Raw genomic sequence first — 21,577 nt, forward strand, 5'->3', positions numbered from 1 at the left:
GTTTTATAGACACTGTTGGACGAAGCCAAAGATTTGCTGTCTGACTGGTTGGACACAAAATTTGGCAGTCAGGTGACTGACAATTCCATATTCTCAAAGCTCCCCAAATTCTGGGAAGGGGAGTTTCATAAAGATATGGAAGCACTCAATGTAAGTAAACAAACTGTTTTTTGTTCTAAAAGTGTACGTGCCATGGCTCATAATACCCAGAACACAATTTAGCTCCTTAATAGCTTTCAAAACCCTTATATTTCAACCTTATTGATATTTTCTTTAATGGGAACAGGTATCTGTTAAATTAGCACCTGTTCTGTTTCCATCCCAGCGATGTTAAACCCATTGTGCATGTTACCAGAGCCAGTTAACTGGTGATCAAGTTTGATGTGTGCGCCCCATCCCTTCCCCTTGGTGTAATATCAGCTTGTAATCATAAAGTGATCCAGAAATTTGAGATAGAGTCTGTTAGCTGCGCGAGAGCCCTGTCAACCTTAGTGTTTAGACTGACTACTTACCAGTCTTCAGCCACTAGGAAATTATGTGTTGATGACAACCAAGGACAGATTTGTCTGTTACACATAAAATGCCATGTCATATGCAGTGGTTCAGATCGGTGAAGGTTTATTTATTTACCTGCAAATCGGAGGGACTTATTGCCTATTCTGTCAGAAGTGCAATAAATGAAAGAGATGACATCTCCTGAAGTAGTTTGTTGTTAATGTTGCCTTAAAGTCTCAGGATAAAATGGCCACAGCACATTGTTTCAGATCGGGAGTCTTAGATTCTACCGTCACTGGCTTTTGAGCCGATTTTTAACCAATGTATAATATATATATTTAGTCCATATTTGCAGATGTGTAAATATTTTTATTTATATATGTGTGTGTGTAAATATATAAATTCTATATTTTATTGATAGGTTTTACCTCCAGATGTTTTAACACGGGTTAGTGAATATGTGCCAGAAATTGTAGATTTTGTGAAAAAGATTGTGGATAATGGTTATGGGTAAGTTTGCTGCTGGATGCTTTTGTTGTGTACTTATAGCGTATCAGAATTAGAATGATTGCTTTCAACACTTAACTGTGAACTGTTTTCTCTGTTTTCATATGTGATAGTAGTCTTTCCCAGAAGTAGTGTTTCATCAAATAACGAAACTTCAGGTTCCTTTGCAAAAGACCTGTTATTTCTCACTTGATGAAAACGTGCTATACTATACTTCTTATGATGTCTTACAAAGAGAGAAGTTAGATTATTAGATTTGTAGGGTGAAATCCTTGTTCATTAAAATAAATAGCCAAAGTCCCATTCACTTGAACTGTATTTAACTCCTGGCCTTCAGCAAGGGGCGTCTCAAAAATGGATGCCCGAGTAGATGGCTAGAAATCAGTTGTGAATGAAGTAAGTTTAAAAAAAAGTAATTATGAACTGTTTTTCTGACATTGTCTAACATTTATGAAAATCAAGCTAATGCTCTAGAAGTTATGAAGTATCATGATAGATTTTCGTGTGAAATTTTTGAGTTCTCTTTCTGTTAATAGCCTCAATTTTTTGACAAGTATGTATTTTCGTGGTAAAAGAAGCAAACCTGTGATTCAGACTGCCGTAATCTCTCTTATATGTTCTTCCTTTAAACCTACATTTTAAAATTTTCTAAAAAAAGAAAGTTTTCAGTTCAAAATTGTTTGCACTAAATTATCAGCATTCCTGGTGGTCCTGAAACTTACATTTGTGTCAGAGCTTTTATTGTGGACATACCTTTCTGTCAGAGTTTGTTTTTTCTTATTATGGCTGTAGCAGGACAAATTAGCAAAGTGAAAGAGGACAAAATGGGCTGTGAAACAAAGTGATTCATATCGTATTATTGCAAAATATTAAAAGGGACCAGGAGTATTGTAGATATTTCATCTCTTGGGACTGTTATCTGACATCTCACTTCTTAAGAGTTTAACAAAAGATGTCAGTTGTTTTCCCTTTGATTAGTTTTATTATGACTTTCAATGATTTGTCTGAAGTCTTTATGGTAGGGCCTTAAAACTTAGTCTCACCTAGGTCAGCTTTACAATACTGAGCAGTACCATACTGTATGTGGTTTCACTAGAGAACTTGAGTTTAAGACAGTGATTTTGGGGATAAAATTCAGTTAAGTCTTGTAGAAGGTTAGCTAAATAATGATCTTTATCTTTTCAGGTATGTGTCCAATGGATCTGTATACTTTGATACTATGAAGTTTGATTGTAGTGAAAAACACTCCTATGCTAAATTGGTTCCTGAAGCTGTAGGTGACCAAAAAGCTCTTCAAGAGGGTGAAGGTAAAAAGGGGAAATAACATTTGCTTAAGCTGCTGAAAAAACTGATGATGCGTTGGTCTCTTCAATTGATGTCACTGACATTTGGATCAAAGTTACTATCAGATTTGAATGGTTTACCTAATACACTTCCTTTTACCAGTAGATTTCTTTTCCAAAGTTTTGTAGCTTGAGCCAGCACTTTCCTGAAAGTTTTTAATTGGAAAATACCAAGAGACATTATTCATTCTAGGATGTTTTGGGGTTTGTTTGTTTGTTTGTTTGTTTGTTTGTTTGGGGTGGTTTTTTTGGTCAGAATTATGAATAGCTCAGTCATTTGGCTATGGCCCAGTTATTTGGCTGTTCATCTGGTTCAAGTACAGGGAGCAAAGACTTGAAGCTGAGTCTTCCACATGCCAGGTGAAAGCTCTCCACATCAGTCTGTGGTTATTTCATGACAAATATTTAGGTTTCTATTTCATACTGAGAAGGGTTTTTACTTTGTAAACCTTTTCGTGTTGAACTAAATCCAAATATATACTTTTTTGACTCAAGCCATAGCAGAGGAGTAGCTTCAAATGCTCAATAAACTAGACTCATTACTTATCTGCTCCTAAGCTTGTGCAGTTTTAGTAGCAAATCATCTGCAATGTCTATCAGAAGAATATAAAAAGTTTTTTGTATAACACTCATACTGGGTGAAATTAGGGCACTCATACTAGGTGAAACTAGCAATATCTGAGATATGCAGTTTAAAATGGATATGATTTTATAATTTATGATTTTTTTTTCTAAATTCAACCCTTAAAACTGAAATCTTGTATGTGAAATAAAAGGTGCTAGCTTAAACCACTGTCTTTGTAAGTGACAAGAATGTATCATTTGCACCACATAACCAGTCACCCTTATTGAATTGTTGTGTCCTTTTGCAAATAGGAACCAATGCTGAGTGATTAATGTAACTAAATGTTGAGGTTTAACCCCAGCCAGCAGCTAGGACCATGAAGCCACTCTCTCATTTCTCCCCATGCTCCCCTCCCCGACTCTACACTTCCCCCCCAAAAGGTTAGGGAGAAGAGGGACAAAAAGAGGGGGAAGGGAGAAGAACCCAAACCTTGTGGGCTGAGATAAAGACAGTTTAATAGAACAATAATGGAAAAGGAAAATAGTAGTAATAATAATAATGGTAAAAAAATATATAAGATAAAGTAATACATGACAAGTCACTCTTATCACCAAATGACCGGTTGCTCAGCCTGTCCCAAGCAGTGATGGTGGATTCCTGCCCCTTGGCCAACCCCCATTTACATACTGAGCATGACGTCTATGGTATGCAATATTCTTTTGGCCACCCTGTCCTGTCTATGCTCCCTCTTGGCTTCTATGGGAAACTGAAAAAAGTCCTTGAATAATATAAACATCACCTGGCAACAACTAAAACAATATGCATTATCCACATTCCTTTCATACCAAATCTGAAACACAGCAGCCACTAGAAAGAAAATTAACTCTGTCCCATTTGAATCCAGGACACTAACCAAGAGTATGCATATGTCAAGTTATTTCTTGTCAGCTTAATGGCTTTTACTCATTTGTGATGATTGTCAGTCATAACCCTGGCAGATAATGTACAGGCAGCAGAAATGCTAAGCTTTGAAAGTTGCAATTAATGTAAATAAAAGCATAATACTTTTGTATTTAAAGTGCATAATGTTAGCTATTCTAAACAATTGAGGTTGCAGGTATCTCAACCTGTACATCAACATTATTGATAAGTTCAACCTTGACAATTTTGTCTTTAATCTGTCTTGGATTCTTAAGTGGCAGGTGGTATTGTTAGTCCTGGACAGTACTGCAGAAATGGTAAATTCCCTGAGTTTTAAAGATGTTATAATGAGAGTACCACCTAAATTATCATAAGGCACTAACAGCAAATAATGCACAACACATCTGTGATGGTAAAAAAACAGTAAACATACCTATTGAACAACTACCAGCCATTCTGTGCAGCAACTGAGATTAGGAGTAGAAGAAATATTCTATGATCATGTTGTGTGTGCAGATTAAAACAATCCTAGTCTTAATTTGAATCCTTCTAACTTTGGAGTTAATTGATTTCTGCAGTTTTACTTGTCTATGAGTATAAGGTTTTTTGTTTCTATATTTCTTTTTCTGTAACTGCAATATTGGAATTGTGCCTGCAGAGAGAATGTACATGAATCTCATGTCAAAACTTAGAAAGCAGTGCAGCTGATACTTGTTTTCAGATTTCCTGTCAACTAAACATTAATCAAAATCCCAAAGGATTATCAAGATTAATTATTAGGAATTTTGAGGGCTGAGTGTTTTGCTTTTTTATCTGTTTCTTTTTTAATTCACTTGATGTGATGTACAGTGAGGCCAAAAATCAATAATGCTGGTGTTTAAATAAAATGTATTTATTTATGTTTTCTCTTTTCAAAGGTGACCTAAGCATCTCAGCTGATCGCTTAAGTGAGAAGCATTCTCCAAATGACTTTGCTTTGTGGAAATGCTCCAAGCCAGGAGAGCCCTCATGGGATTCTCCATGGGGAAAGGTAAGGACATTATAATCAGGATTTAGATCTTCTACACCTTATTAAATAGCATGTTACACAAATAATTTGCCTCGCCTGATATTAATAATGTGTAGATTATGGGCATCTTGTATTCATTGATAGATTCTGTTGCTATGTTCATTTAATAATTTGGAATGTATATGAGTCTGTCTGTTTGATACTTTTTAAACAGGAGTCTGCATGCAGACTGACAATGGCTGCTACTGGTCATTTGTCCTCTGTTAATCTACAGGCTTTATCTGCAGCAATTTCTATATCCTTTTTTTTTCCCTTGTGATCAAAAAAATTAATGTAATTTTAAAAAGAATAATAAGCAGGATAATCAAAGCATCACGGTTGTATATGCCGTGTTTGATCTTTAAATCCAACAGTATACTGTTATGAAGCTGAGACCAAGAATCTTTTTTTTTCTTGGTAACACTGTATCTCATTTCCTCAGGTGTGTAACTGCTTAGGGGTAGGCCAATGAGGCAATGATACATAGGCAGGAGAGGAAGACAATTAACTAGTAGCCAAGTAACGTCTTTTTCTTAACAGGGCCGTCCAGGTTGGCACATTGAATGTTCCGCGATGGCTGGATCCATTCTAGGAGAGTCGATGGATATTCATGGAGGAGGGTTTGATCTCCGATTTCCCCACCATGACAATGAACTGGCACAGTCTGAGGTGAATAAACTGGCCTTCAGTTTCTGCAGTGAAAAAGCAGCATCCTTTGCTTTGACTGCGACTTACACAATACATCAATTAATGTTTAAAACTTTATGTGTGTTTTGTATAAGCATAACTTTTTGTTCACAAGTTTTTATTCTTAGATTATCCTACTTCATGGTATGTATGTAAACAGTGTTGGGTCTTTGGGGTATTTTGTTTTTCTGCAGGCGTACTTTGAAAACGATCACTGGGTTCGGTATTTTCTGCATACTGGCCACTTAACAATTGCTGGCTGCAAAATGTCCAAATCTTTGAAGAATTTCATTACTATAAAAGATGCATTGAAGAAACATACAGGTAAAAATTACTTTAGAATTTGAATGCTTTTAATGTAATTTGAGTGGTGACTGGTAATTTTGTTATTCAGGCACATAATGGAGTTTACAAAAATGCCTAAATTCAGGTGTCTTTTTTCGTCTCTAACTTTAGAACAGCTTCCTTGTTCTTCTTTTCCTTGCTGGTATTGTCTGTATGGATAATAGTGTTCTTGCTTTTTTGGCAGATGTATTGATAGTAAGAATATTAAAAATTATGTTCTTAGACACAGTGTTGAAAGCCATAAAAATGCTTTAGACTATAATTATTTTCATTGTTTATTTTGAAACTCCTAATAGCACGGCAGTTACGGTTGGCTTTCCTCATGCACTCTTGGAAGGATACACTGGATTATTCAAATAATACCATGGAGTCAGCTATTCAGTATGAGAAGTTTATGAATGTAAGTAAGCTTTCCGTTCCTCCTCCACCTCTCTAAGCTTTGTGTTCTCATATGTGTTTCAAGGAGTAGAACCCAAGGATACATAGGCTGTATACATAGACTGAGTTTGCCTTCTGAATTCATCAGGTGGGATGTCACAGTATTTGTTTACCATTGAACATTCAAGTAATGTAAATTCCACGGACAGCTACATTTCTCTGCAGCTGGGTGCTCTCTCCAATTTTTGACATCTCTGAGCAGCTTGGTACTTACACACAACGTTAGTTTCTCAGTTCAGCTTGCTTATAGGACTCAGTCCAACAGGCACTGACGTATCATTGTCTACCAGATCAGACTTTACAAAAATATAGCCAAAGGGGAAGAGGGAGTATCGTTCCTACCTTGTCTCCTCACCACATACATTGAGCATTTGTCTCTATGCCTTGCAGGCATATGTGAGGGATCAGGCACAGTTCCTTTCTCTGCTTAGTTTTGAGGTGTGATTTAAACCCATGTTTCCCACAAGGAGGCTGAACAGCATTTTGAGATCGTTGATCTCGGTCTCTCCAGATGAAGCTATTCTGCTTTTTATGTAAAATGTTTGGTTTGCGCCACAGAATAAGTGAAAATTACTTTTCACCAAGCTGGATGCCCACATAAAATAGGCCCTCACTATAAAGCTGCTTTTATTCATTAGCTTCCATTGCTAGCAACACATTGAAAAATCTGCTCTAAGAACTCTTGCCTAAACTTTTTAAAAATGGTATTGTATTTGAGCAGCTTGGTGTTAGAGTGTCATAGCGTATCATGCAGTGTCAGGGCCAAGAGATAGAACTGAATTACAGTCCAACTGTGATTTATGGAGTTATGCAAAATGTGTGGGTTTCTTTGTTTTGACAGACATTCAGTAGATCCTGGCTAAAACAGTATTGAAACCATAAACTTTAGGACGCTAATAAAGAAATAATGCCTTTTCATTGTAAATCTTGGTTGTGTCTAATTTAAACTGATTTTTAGCTATATTCTTCTTTTATAGGAGTTCTTTTTAAATGTGAAGGATATTCTTCGAGCTCCCACTGATGTGACAGGCCAGTTTCAGAAATGGGAAAATCAGGAAGCAGAGCTGAACAAAAAGTGAGTTGGAGCATTCCTACTTCTCTGCGAATAGCCATTGTGTAGCTACATGTTTAATTTTCTTTTCCTTGCAAAATGACTGACTATGCATATAGTGATATTTATAAGTCTGTAGCATTCCCACTGAGTACCCTAACTCTATACAAGCTAGTGAATTTAATCTTGGAACAGCTTTATGAAGCATAGATGAAATTATTAATTTCCCTTTCATTTATGTTAAGTACACCTGGCATGCCTCATCACCCTGTTTGTGAAGGGAAAGAGAACTTTTTTGTTAGACAGCTGTCATTTTCTTCACTACTTGAAATGCTGTCCTTGTATCTGAGAAGTGACCGATAATTCACGGTGGTTACAACTGGAAAAATAGTATTTTACACATTTCAAAGTGCAGTGAGCAAACTGAGACAAGCAAAGATTGAATGACCTGACTAAAAGCACAGAAGATCAGAGTGCCAGTGTTTGAAAATGTATTCATGAGAGAGACAGTGATATCAATATTGCAGTTTTTCACTTTTATAACAAAACTACATTAGTGTTTGTAATGTGAACAGCTTCCTATATGACTATTATGAGTGAAATTTAAAATAGAAGCATCTTATGTTGCAGTATTGTTCCTAGTTCCGTTCACTGTTGTGGACAGAGATGTTGCGTATTGAAGGACCAAGTGTAGATGGTTCTGTTTAGTGCTGTCCTCTGAAAATTTCATTCTCAACTTGGGGTTGGTAGAAATAACCCTTTTTTTTAAAAAGGGGGAAGATAGTAAGTAATAGAGAGGTCGAAGGGAAGGGACAAAGGAGTGGGAGGAACAAAAGATATGCTTCGTGGGTATTTGTTTTTGCCTCCTTTCCCTACAGCTTCTCATTCTCTTTTCTCTGGAAAAAGTATGTTGTTTGAAACAATAGTACCCCTTCCATAATTAAATGTTACTTAATATACTGTATTACTTATTATGCCTATTCATGAACATTACAAAGGTTTATATGAATTTATTCCTTGTATTTGCTTGTAACAGCTTCATAACACTTCACTTTGTGGTAAGTTAACTTCCAAACTGGTGCTCCTCACTGGAAAGATGCTAAACAGAGTACATGGCTGGTACATAGGGATAGGAGAGCAGTACTGTATAAAAAAATAAATAGTAAGCACAAGAACGTACTAAATAAGCAATTTATACTGCTTTTAAAACCTGGTATGAAACGGTCAGTTGCTGAAAAAGTGTTAGATGCAATTTGTTTGGATAGTTGTTGTCAATTACATTATCTTGCCTGCCTTTGTCCATAGCAGCAAAACAGCGGCATTATGATAACGCCTTTTTCTTGCTCATCTGTTTTTCCTTCAAACATAAACTATGACCAACAAAAGATTATCTCAATTTGAGGTCCCCTTACTCTTCTAACAGAAGTTCTTCAGAGTAGGTTGCAGGTACTTTTGACATCAATAGTAAAAAACATTTTTTTCTTCTTAGTTTTTACGACAAGAAGGCAGCAATTCATGAAGCACTGTGTGACAATATTGACACTCGCTCTGTCTTAGAAGAAATGCGTTCGTTAGTCAGTCAGAGTAACTCCTATATTGCTGCAAAGAAATCTTCCAGACAAATGCCAAACAGACTTCTTTTAGAAAACATCAGTTCCTATCTCACTCAAATGCTAAAGGTATGTAATAGCAAGTCGTAACGTTGCTATTGCACTGTGCAATTATAACTGTTGTATTTTTGAAGTATGTAGGGATCTGTACCGTCTTTGTTTAAATCCCGTAGGAAACTAGAGATCTTCCACACGCACCCCAACCAAAACAACCCCAAATTGCAGTGTGTGCACATTATAATTTCAGCTAATGTTTTGTTGAATAGTGGAGAGCCCCTAATACATGCAAGGAAAATTAGACAGTAGAAAAAATAGGAAGTCAGAACATCAAATCTGCCAGTGTCATAGTTGAACTCCAGCCAGCAACTAGGACCACGTAGCCACTCGCACGCTTCTCCCCCCAAGTAGAGTAGGGGAAAAAAAAACTCCTGGGTTGAGATAAAGATGCTTTAATAGAACCGTAACAGAAGAGGAAAATAACAATAATAATAATGGTAAAAGAATATATAAAATAAAGTGATACAACACAAGTTTCTCTCATCACCCGATGATCCCAGCCCAGCCTGTCCCAAGCAGTGATCGCAGATCCCTTCCCCCGGCCAGTCCCCATTTATACACTGAGTGTAACGTCTGTGGTATGGAATATTCCTTTGGCCAGCTTGTCCTGTCTGTGCTCCCTCTCAATTTCTATGGGAAGCTGAAAAAGTCCTTGACTTACTTATAACATTACTTAGCAACAACTAAACCAGTATGTGTTTTCAAATTATTCTCATACTAAATCCAAAACACAGCGGCTACTAGGAAAAAAAAAATCAACTCTATCCCAGCTGAAACCAGAACAGACAGCTTTAAAGCTAAATCTGAAAGCCAATGTTTAGTATGCTTTATCAATTAAAAACCAAAACATCTTCTTACTAGAGTAGTGAATTGAGAGTTAAATGAGAAGTACGTGGCTTCAAAACCCTAGTACATGTGATTTTGCTTAGTTTTCACATACCTGTGGCTCGATGTATACAATCTTTTCTTTTTTTCTTTTTTTTTCCCTTGACCAGATTTTTGGTGCCATAGAAAGTGATGACGCAATTGGTTTTCCTGTTGGAGGGAATAGTCCAAACATAAATGTAAGTGAAGGACAAAGTATATTATACAAAATTACTGTGTGTCCTTTGAAAGCTTAGGTTAGATAAAGTGATTACATTACTGATGTGTAGCTGACTTGCATTCTTTCTGCTTTTAACATTTGAATCTGAAGTAATTAATTGGCTTAGGAAGCAGGATTTTTCATTTATGAGAGTTGGGTTTTTTTATAGGTCTGTTTGACTTAATGACAGACAAATTGTATAGCAACCAGAAAAACAATTATCTTGTCTTCTGAATGATGAGTCTGTTTAAGAAACCACATGTTAACTACAAACAGCACGTGCTACAGTCTAAAGACTCATTACAAGTATTTGTATGTTAAGTAGTTTCAAAAATATAATTATACTGATTAAATTTCCTTGTGGTACACCAAAAACCAGCCTGGAGGCAGCTGGAGTTTTATCCGTCTTTCAATCTTCTTTTCTGATCTCATTTGTAGCCACAGGTTTTATCTGGCTTTTGAAGGCTGTTTTGCTTTGGTCATCCAGCAGTTCTGCTGTGATGCAGAATTTTTGTTGAAATACTTGGGAGATACTGATGAAAGTGCTGATGGGCCCTGTAATAATAGTAATGTTTCCTGGTGCAGACAGGAGAAATAACGCCATGTGAAAGCTATCAATTTTGCTCTTTTTTTTCATGTGAAAAAATTGATGTGGACAAATCACTGCCATTTTTCCAGTATTTTTCAGCATTCCAAGGTGTGACCATATGGTTTTCTGTTCCTCCTTAGAAAGAATAATTAAAACATTGTTGGTGTAACAAAAAAGCTAAACTTTTTATTCATCAAAGGAAGAGGAAAGTCCTCTTCAATATATTCTTCAATGACTTGGACAAGGGGATAGAGTGCACCCTCAGCAAGTTCGCTGATGACACAAAGCTGAGAGGGGTGGCTGACACACTGGAAGGCTGTGCCGCCATCCAGAGAGACCTGGACAGGCTGGAGATCTGGGCAAAAAGGAATCTTATGAAATTCAATAAGGGCAAGTGTAGGGTGCTGCACCTGGGGAGGAATAACCCCCTGCACCAGTACAGGTTGGGGGCTGACCTGCTGGAGAGCAGCTCAGTGGAAGGAGACCTGGGAGTCCTGGTGGACAACAGGATGACCATGAGCCAGCAATGTGCCCTTGTGGCCAAAAAGGCCAATGGCATCCTGGGGTGCATCAGGAAGAGTGTGGCCAGCAGGTCAAGGGAGGTCATCCTCCCCCTCTACTCTGCCTTGGTGAGGCCGCACCTGGAGTACTGTGTCCAGTTCTGGGCTCCCCAGTTCAAGAGGGACAGGGAACTGCTGGAGAGGGTGCAGCACAGGGCTACCAAGATGATTAGGGGACTCGAACACCTCTCTTATGAAGAAAGGCTGAGGGATTTGGGTCTCTTCAGTCTGGAAAAAAGACAGCTGAGGGGGGGATCTTATCAACACTTATAAATACTTAAAGGCTGGGTGTCAGGAGGATGGGGCCAGGCTCTTTTTAGTGGTGCCCGGGGCAGGACATGAGGTAATGGGCACAAACTTGAGCATAGGAAGTTCCACCTAAACATGAGGAGGAAATTCTTTACTTTGAGGGTGGCAGAGCACTAGAACAGGCTGCCCAGAGGGGTGGTGGAGTCTCCAACTCTGGAGACACTGAAAACCCACCTGGACGCGTTCCTGTGCAGCCTGCTCTGGGTGACCCTGCTCTGGCAGAGGGGTTGGACTAGATGATCTCCAGAGGTCCCTTCCAACCCCTACCATTCTGTGATTCTATGAAAGCTTGTTTGTGGTTGAAGAATGTGAGTGAACACTCATCTGATAATTGCCCGTGCAAATACTTACATTACTGTGCTGTGGAAATATCCAGTAATGATATAACAAGGATAATAAGGAAGACACTCAGTATTCCATACCAAAACTCATCGATAGTGAATTTTAACTTAGCTCAGAATTTTGAATTTCAGAGGAAAGGCAGCACTGTAATATTTACTTTTTTAGGGAAAATTATTAAAGTCATATTTAGCACTTCATTCAGGCAGATTTTATCAACAGATATGCTTTATGGAAGGATTGGCAATAGCTTGGAACAAGAAGCTAAGCCTTTTCACTCCTTTAAAGTAACGTTGCCAAGGGTAGTAGAGTTAAAAGAATCTTGTGCAGAAAGAATCCTGTGCTAATACCTGTTACACACAGGCTTCTTCCCAGGAAGAAACTTCTGGTTTTGTCACCTAAGACATTACTGGTTTTAAGGATTATAATATAAAGATGCATAATATGACAAATGTTTTGGCTGTTCCATTAAATATTATACTCTCTTTCAATCTTCCATGGAGATACTTGTTTTTCCTAGCAAAAATTACCGGGTGAACCTTCAAGACAGGAAAACTTCTCATTAATTACAGAAGGCTGTGTATCAGGCCTATTGTTTCTTTCTCCAAATTGGAGATGAAGGAACCAACAGAGTCATTATCTCCAAAAAAGGCATAATCCTCTCCAAAAGCTCTGAAAGAACAACTAGCTTAATTACCATGGCTCAGTAATTCACTTGAAAGGGAATAGAAGAGATTTGAAGTCAGAAAAACTCAGGTTCCGTAGTCTCATTTTGCAAATGAATTAAGCATTGCTGTCAGGTTAGTTATTCTGGAAATAAAAATCTTTCATCTGGAAATGTCTGATAAAGTAGTGATAGTGCATGATTTCCTGATGCCACTTCATTTGCCTGTTGAGCTATTTTCAGTGTAGAGGGGGTAGTGGAGATGTGGCTGTTGCTTACTTACCGTATTCTGTTCTTTCTGCCAAATGTGTCAGCACAGGTTCCAGTTATGAAGCTGATTGCATAGTATTCACATTTACGAAAAGTTTTAATGGAGCCCTTCAGCTCCTTTGTTATGGGCACTTTTAGAGCATAACAAACTATCTTGTCTGTTAATTGCACAGAAATTTATCATAGAGATTTAACAGATGGGAAAGACACATGGAAACTGTAGGGGAAACAAAAGCGTGCTTTTTTTTTTTTTCCTTTCTTCCCCACCCTCCAAAGTAACGAAACTTTTAATTTAAGCAGTCCCCTGGGTGCCTGGCTTCTCCTCCTGGGATTCTAGAGAAGTGTTGGTAGACAGCACTGATGTGTAGTTGTTTTTGTAATTGTTCACTGCTGTTCATTAACTGTTTTCTGTCACTTTTCGCTACCATTGAGAGCAGGATTCTCAGGACTTTTTCTTTGAGCTTTCATGACCAGCATTTACTTACACCTGGAATAATTCAACAGCAATCTCTCCCCAGTTTTTGTGGGGGAGAGAGTTGTGTGAGGAATACAGAGGAATACAGGCACTGTATTGGAAATAAATACAATTAGCATAAGATAACATTTGAGGAACAGATCTATATTCTAATGAAAATAAGTCCTAATATCAGTTTCACTCAGTATTATTTCTGACAAGCAGTTTGACCTAAGTAGGACAACACAGAACATGAAGGGGCAAATTCATCTTGGTGCTGTTTGTATGCCTATACTGCATTATAGTTATCTGGACTATAGTACTACCCTGTGGAACTGACGTATCTGTGACTGAAAGGAGACAAAAAAGGAATGGGGAGAGACAGAACTTCACAAGTTGATCTCATCTGCACAAAAGGAAAATTGACAGCTAATGCAAATTATCGTCTATCCTTTGACATCACTAGAGCAATGACAATTTTTATTGATACAGATCTGCCCTGAGGGTCATGTTCCATCCAACAGCACATAAATATGAAGTGGGTAAGGACATGTTTTATATCTAAATGATGACTAACTAACTGTAGGAATAATTATCCTGCAGATCGAATCTACAGTGATGCCGTACCTACAAGTTCTTTCTGAGTTCAGAGAAGGAGTGCGACAAATAGCCAGAGAGAAGAAAGGTGAGAATTCACTTTTTCCTGTATTGTTGCGCGTGAGACCCAGAGATCATAGACATCAAACTGGGCGGGGGGGTGAGGCAGCTGATACAGTCTCTCTTTGCTTAGAGAATAAAAGTAAGGTATCTTTAAATCAGAGCTGGTTTGAGTATTTGTATCTCTGCTATCTGTCTCTTTAATTTGGGAATCTCTTACAGGCTGCTAAACTAATTTTCTTTCTATTTCCTAAAGAATCTAAAAGTTCTGGAATGAGGAGAACTAGCTGTTGTTTCTTTAGATTAGGGTACTCCCTGCTTTCTAGGTATGGAAGTACCCATGATCTCTTCCCCCAGGGAGCTGGTGTGCTCTTTGAAGTGGAGATTGCTACACAGTGATACAGTCTGTGTTTAAATAGCCTGAGATGTTGGTTCCTATTTATTAGCGTAGTTGGAATTGTAGCTCCCCTGATGGTAATTGAGTGCTCTCTTTGGAGAATTAATCTGGGAGTTTGCTAGAATTTGTTTAGGGTGCTTTTTTTTCCCCTTTGAAAAGCTTTGATCATGCTGTGTGTGTTGGCAGCAGAACTGTATAGTGTTAAAAAGGTTGTTCCATTAAGCCCTCTTTGATTTTACTGGTTGATTAGTTCCTAATGGAGCTCTTACTATTTTGTGCTGTTCCCTGTGGAATTTTACATGTCTTCAATATGTATTTGAATCTTGCTTGTTTTAAAACCTTTTTACACTGAGATTTGTACTTGAAGGCAAAACAGGGCATTTTTAATATAGAAACCATATATAAATAACCCATGTATTATACAGAAGTATAAAATTACTTGTAGTGTCTGGATGATAACCTATTTAGCTGGCAAAGAATCTGAACCCTAATTCTGCTACTGTTTGGAGTTCTTCTAAGGGCTAATAAGTTTACCTTAAAAGCACAAAACTGTATTTGTTAATGTGACTACTTAGCTATTACTTTCAAACTCCAATAGGCTAATTGATGCCAAGAAATAGGCTTATTGGTTCCAAAAGCAAATATTTTCTGTAATTGGAATTAATTCAAGAAGTTTGTGTGTATATCCTCAGCCAAAAATGTGACCTTTGGTCCTTCAGTATTTAATGTAAATACTCGTTTTAGATGAGGTTTTTTTTTCTCTTGCTCTCTGGTGGTTGAGCTGAACCGTTCCTCATTCTTAACAGTGGCAAGATTTAAATATCAGGGGGCTTCTTGTAGCTCACGTTTAGAATGTACTAAGCGCTAGACTACGTACTGGCACTTTAATTTCTTACTTGGAAGGTATTGATTTTTTGCCTGAAATAAATTGGGCAGAAAGAATAAAGCTGGATCTAGTTGCTCTTTGTTTGAGGTATGGAGTGGTTATAGCACTCTGCAGTTTGACCAGGGAGGCACTTTTCATTAAACTATTTGATACATGGAAGCTGAGTGGCGCTTGGCAGGACCAGTACTGACATGCTACTAATTTGTTTCTCTATACCCATTAAATTCTTTCTTGCAGGAAGTGTTAAATTACTGTAGAAGTTGTTCTAATTAATGGCTGGGGATATTGCCTGTACATGGTTGTACATGATGGGAGTTTCCCCATCATAGCCTGATGCCGGCAGGATGATGTTAAATACTAATTAACATGATCTGAATTGCTTTAAGTATTCTTAGAAGTTAAATAAAAAGTATGCTGCTTCTGTAAAACCTGCAGAGGAATACAGATATCCACATCCATGTACACATAACTTTTAAAAATGTATCTATATTTAAAAGCATTTCACATTTGTAAAACTATGGGGTTTGGTAAGAATCAAAATGTATACAATCTACAAAAATGTTACCATCATCCAGAATGGCTAACATTCAAACACATTAGTAAAATAAATTCTCTATTTTATCAGCTTATTTAGTAGTCAAACTGGAGACCTGCACTGATTGTTTGCAGTTGTCTTGACTGACTTTGTGAACATATCTAGCAATAATGATAAACAGAAGAAAGAAAACACTGTGCTAACTGTATAAGGGAAAGAAATGCAGAAAATCTCTGCAAAAGACATCTCTATATTGCACATCCTGACGTTTTACTTGAGTACCTGACAAACTGCAAAGACCCCGTATAGTTGTCTCTGCAAGGATGGACACTGGAGCAGATCTTTGTTCCAGTGCAGCCCCCAATGCTTCAGAATTCTCATTAGCAGCAAATTGTTATTCAGATGTTTAAACAGGAGCAAGTCTCTTCAGTTGTTTGTTACTTACCTCAAGACTTCTGCTTAAATTGACTACTCTGTGGTAAAGATGTCCATGACTGAACTCTGCCTGCATCTTTGTTTCCTGCCGTGGGTGCTGGTGCCATCCCATATCTTGCCCTAAGCTGCTTCTAGGACACAGTCAAAAGCCCTCTGCCCTCTTCCTAATACATCATGAGTTGATCAGAATTGGGACAAACTTGATCATTGCCTGCTCTTGTCTTTCACTGCCAGTCTTAACATCCAGCATTCCCATCACAGTGTTCCCATTTACAACAGCACAACATCTGTTTCACATCTGATACTCTTTGGCTTGAAATTCACAGAAAATGTGAAAAGAAGTCTGGCAAATAGTCACAGGCTCAAGGAGTGCCAAGCTGCCAGGGTGTTTATGGGCACTGGTGATAAAGTACTATCCCACTGGTTTCCTGGTCACTGTCCTCAGTGAGGATAACGCTTATGTCTTGGAACAGCCTATAAACAACCCCCTACCCAACCCCTACGCACCTTTCCTCTGGAGGTACCACATGAAAAGAACAGGCACATTTCAGCCCTAAGAAGCACAGTGCTGACTCCTCTGGATATCAGAGGATGTGTCCTTTCATAAATAATACATGTTTTTTTATTAATTTCTCCTTATTCTCTACCTTGATGGATTTCTTCTTAAACTTTCAATTATTCATGATTTCTGATAAGGAAATATTTGTAACTGAGCAGACGCTGTTTTATTGAATAAGCAGTAGGTGTATCTGATACATCCTTGACATGATATGTGTAATTCTTTGCCTAGATTAGAGTCAACACCTTTTACTGTTAACAGCCATTGAGGTAATCTTATCCCTTGTTTATCTTAATGGCTTATTTAGAGTTGCATCAAACATGAATGTGGTTCACTGTGTATAACTGCTCTGGATCAAGAAAAATAACGACTTATTTCATGGCAGACAAAAGAGCTTCTATAAACTGCAATGTTTCCCTATACAAAGAGAGAGTCAGAGAATACTGCCAGGCAATGAAATAGGGTGACTGTTCCTTTTTATGGTATTAGGATAGTCAGTGCTCTGTTCACTCTTCAGCTCTCTGAGGCTCTGAGAATTATGGAAGAGATGAAGGCTCAGGTATGGTACTTATATCTACTGATATGTGCAGTGTTTAATACAATGTCTGGATGGTAGCTTCTACTGCCAGAATTATTACCTTTGAGACCCCTCTTACTTCTTAGGTTTAACCAGATGAGAGTTGCTGAAAGGGAAAACACGTGTTTATTATAAGCACATGGTATCATCTAACCCAAGTACCTATCTTGTCAGACTTGGTAAGCATTTCCTCCTAAATACAAGACTGTCCATGAGAAATGTCACTGAATTAAGTTCACAACAGCAACATACTTGGTCTTCTTGATGCGTTTAGTTCCTCTTAACTGTTCTGCTGCTTCTCAGCTGATACAATTTCTCATCCAAGTAAATATCTTGTATGAAGACTTGTTTTCCTCTTAAGCCCTGATAGCATCTATTTCAGCTAAATCTTGAGTTCTTAACCATTTGCTGTCATCAAAGACTCTTTGATAAGTTTGCAAGAAAAAAAAAAAAGAATGTTAGTAATGATATCCTGATCAGCATCCAGAAAGCCAAATCAAAATTCTCTGTTCTGCTGCAACTAGCGTGCTTGAAAAAAACAGCTTGGTCAGAGTAGGTGGTAAAGATAACTATCTGTAGAAAAAGAGGATGTTTGGATTACAGTAACTCTGAGACGTGTATATGTAGTTATCAAACCAACAAAATCATAGTTCTTCAAAGGCACTGTTAGATGTAGCACAGGGTATGTTTATTTGTGATTTTTCTAAAATAGCGTTCTTAACCCTTCTTATTGGAAATCATACAGCAACCATTAGGATCTTCCTGAGTCATATACCCTTCCACTATAGCCTGGTAGAATTGTTGCATCATTTCTGAATTGCCTTGGATTTTCTTTCTGTTCCCCTTAAGGAACAATGAGGATGTCTTGGAAGAAATTTATGAATCTCAAGTCCCTGCAAAGAAACAGGCTGCTTCTCCGTGTAGGAGCAAGAAGGCAGAACTTACTTGAAAGGTTTATCACTTTAAAACAAAAGACCTTTCTCTGGCCTATGTGAGAGAGCGGCAATTTCTTAATTGAATTTAAATAACTGTGTAGCAGGATAGAAGTATACTTTCACCAAATCTTACTTCACTAAAAGTACTTTTCATGCTCTATAGTAACTGAAGTGCTGCAGTTGAGTGATGCTCTTCGAGATGACATCCTTCCTGAACTTGGTGTTCGATTTGAAGATCATGAAGGTATGCAATTATATGTCTTGCCACTTTGTAGGTAGCTGTTTTCATACTCTTACTATTTTCATAAGAAGTGGGAAAACAACCTGTCAAGACTGAGCTGGAATAATCCAACAAAGCCAAGGACTGCAAAGCTGTAGCATATAATATTTCTGATGTATGAATATATATTACAGAACTGTTTTACTGGAATAAATGTAAAAAATATAAAAACCTACATTGCAATCTTTTTGTGTAGCACGTAATTTCTTGGTCACTTTTGAATAGTTACTCAGTTGTATTTGCATTCCAATTGGAAAAAGAAAACAGTTATCATAGAGTAAATACATTTATTCAAGCATTGGAAACTCATTCATCTGTTTTTGCTTCTTTAGGACTTCCAACTGTGGTGAAATTAGTGGATAAGGACACGTTATTGAAAGAAAGAGAAGAAAAGAAAAAGGTTATTATTTTAAGCTTTCTATATTTTTTAACTTTAAAGTCATGTGTAAGCTATAGATACTTTTACATTTATTTGATAACTTGTAAGAAAAATCTTAACAGACTAGCAACACAGCAAATAACATAAGAGAATTGATATTAAAATTTAAGTGTGTTCAGGAAAAGAATTTTTGAAACAGTAGCTTCTTGAAAATGTTGTATGGGACCTAATGAATACCTCTAAGGTTGGGATGTTGAGTATTGCATGCATACTGTCTTATCTCTCTGGAAGAACAACTCCAACGAGACTTCTTTTGTCTGTAAAAATGAAGTTGACATTTTCCATAGGACTAGACTGTATTTATCTGATACGTGAGAACAAAATGCACTGGCTAAATCTTAATTAATGTAGTATGGATGAGTGAGATGTTCAGGGTGTGGGGGTAAGAATTCACGTGTTACTATATAAAGATTGTGAATTCTAGTCCACATGCACAAGGTCTGTACAGAAGCCCTCCTTGTGGCACTTCCTAGCATTAATATTTGGCTTTGTAACATCCGAAGGTAACACTTCATATGTCTGTCGTCAGTTTTAACAAATAATAAAATTCCATCATGCCTAAAACTGTCTGGAAGACTTTCCAACATTTCTTCTTCCATGTAGATGTTTTTTAGAAAAGGGAGAAATAAAATGTAGTTTCAGCCAATTCCAGATGTTTTCAACAAAAAGACATTTGAAAGCAGTTTGTATGTAGCTGCTGGGTGGAACCCACAGCTAGAGTACATTTTCCCTGGAAACAGGGCAGTACTGTCAGAACCCTTGGAGAACTGATAGGTCTCTCCTAAGCAAGTGCAAGATGAGATTTTTATTTTTATTAAAGTTTTATAAGTTGGCTAAATTTGGATAGTTGTTTCCCTAGGAACATCGAGGGATACAGCTGCTTCTTGAGAAACTGTAATGTCTTCACAGTTTGAGGCAAGAGCTTAAAATATCAGCGAAATATGGTCTTTTTTTTGAAGTCATTTGCAAAACATTTTTCCCTGTGGAACGGCAGGACCATCGCTTTTGCGGGCTTTGTAGGAATTCTTTTATATGTATACACTTTGCATGCAAAATGCATTCTGAACAGTTAAAACTGGTTTAACTGTGAATTAAAGCAAAGAAATCAAAGTCATACAGTGGGAAGTATCAGACAATCCTAATTATAAGGCATGATGGTTTTGCTGCAGGTCATGCTGCCAGTTCTGTCTGTAATTAGATATCCAGGGGAGCTAGCTGGCTCAGATTTGTAGAAAACAACCAAATGAAGTAGTTAGTTACCTTTTACTCATTAACATTGCCTTTCATAGATTGAAGAAGAGAAAAAAAGGAAGAAAGAAGAAGCAGCCAGGAAAAAACAAGAGCAGGAAGTAAGTGTTCAGATCCTTTTAATCTGGTTTTGAAGAAAAGTGTTAACAGCAATAGTCACGTGTAGGAAAGATTACATTAGAACACAGGCGCTCTGCCCGGCCTTAACTGGGCCTCCATTTATTTATTTTTTTGTCTACAGTTTCCTGCTTAGAATGACTTTGGCTTTGAGTTCAGATTTGAATATACAGCTCCTATTTCAGAGAAGCCATCTTTGAAAACGCAACTAAAGACTACAAAAGCTTCTGAGGAGAATTTGTAGCACTTACTTCAGTGTATAGACAGTATTACTTCTTTAATTGCCAAAGCAGTGTCTTACATGCCTGTTAGAGAAGATTTTGCTTATGTCATTTATTATTTTCTTCCATTTCTATGTGTGAAAATAGGAGGTTTTTTTCTCTTAAGAATCCACCTGTTCCCTGTGATTAAACTCTGAAATGTAGTGCTTTGTAAAAAGAAAATAATTTATCTCTACTGTTGGAATTGAGATAGATCAAAGGTTTTAGGCTTTGGATGAGGAGTAGGCAGCCGGAGGAGATGAACTCATAAGAAGAAAAGATTGTTTACTGTGCTGATGACTATAACAGTACAAGAAATGTACTCCTGAGTTAAAAGAGGAAGTAAACTTTTAGAGATCACCATGTACAAAGAGAAAACCAGATAAATAGCATTTATCATCCACAAATTCCAAGTAGCTTTTTTGCATTCTTTCAAAAAGGTGATTCCCTTACGCTGGGCATAAATTACTTGGAAAGGATTCTGAGATGTGCTTGTTTACAGATAAGTGAAAGTTCAGGGTTTTTTCAGCGCAATTACTTGCATCCTGATCCTGCTGTGAACTGCATAGAAACCTGGGCTTGTCAGCAGGAAACTGTTGATAAAGGTGGTTCCCTTTGCAATGATTTAATTGCTGAATATTCTTTACTCATAGCAACTATTCACTTTGTGCTTACACCTAAAACACTAAGGAACCAAATTAGCAGAAATCAGATGTAGTTTTTGGAGTACATAAGTGAGTTTTGAGTTCCTGCAATGCATCTATTTTATTAAGTGGTTCTTTACAGATATAAAACATATTTTTTCCCCCAGACAAGCATAGCTAAGACTTATTGAGTTGTTCCTCACTGAAGCTTCTTCTAACATGATAAACAATTGTGAATGAAATGCTCTTTCATTTGCAAATTATAGTCTACT

General features: G+C 37.4%; 1 protein-coding gene across 2 annotated transcripts in view; it reads left to right on the top strand.

Annotated features, from left to right (window-relative positions):
• CARS1 (cysteinyl-tRNA synthetase 1) overlaps positions 1–21,577 on the top strand; it is a 36,674-nt gene that overhangs the window by 13,212 nt on the left and 1,885 nt on the right. For both annotated transcript variants that reach the window (XM_063332446.1, XM_063332447.1), the window contains 14 exons: positions 10–150; positions 917–1,005; positions 2,188–2,309; positions 4,749–4,861; positions 5,420–5,548; positions 5,761–5,890; positions 6,208–6,311; positions 7,327–7,424; positions 8,890–9,079; positions 10,063–10,131; positions 13,940–14,021; positions 18,481–18,561; positions 18,930–18,997; positions 20,326–20,385. In XM_063332446.1, the coding sequence (XP_063188516.1) occupies positions 10–150; positions 917–1,005; positions 2,188–2,309; positions 4,749–4,861; positions 5,420–5,548; positions 5,761–5,890; positions 6,208–6,311; positions 7,327–7,424; positions 8,890–9,079; positions 10,063–10,131; positions 13,940–14,021; positions 18,481–18,561; positions 18,930–18,997; positions 20,326–20,385 (1,476 nt within the window). The remainder of the gene's footprint in view (positions 1–9; positions 151–916; positions 1,006–2,187; positions 2,310–4,748; positions 4,862–5,419; positions 5,549–5,760; positions 5,891–6,207; positions 6,312–7,326; positions 7,425–8,889; positions 9,080–10,062; positions 10,132–13,939; positions 14,022–18,480; positions 18,562–18,929; positions 18,998–20,325; positions 20,386–21,577) is intronic.

This window comes from Chroicocephalus ridibundus, chromosome 4 (assembly GCF_963924245.1).
Source record: "Chroicocephalus ridibundus chromosome 4, bChrRid1.1, whole genome shotgun sequence".
Lineage (NCBI taxonomy): Eukaryota > Metazoa > Chordata > Aves > Charadriiformes > Laridae > Chroicocephalus > Chroicocephalus ridibundus.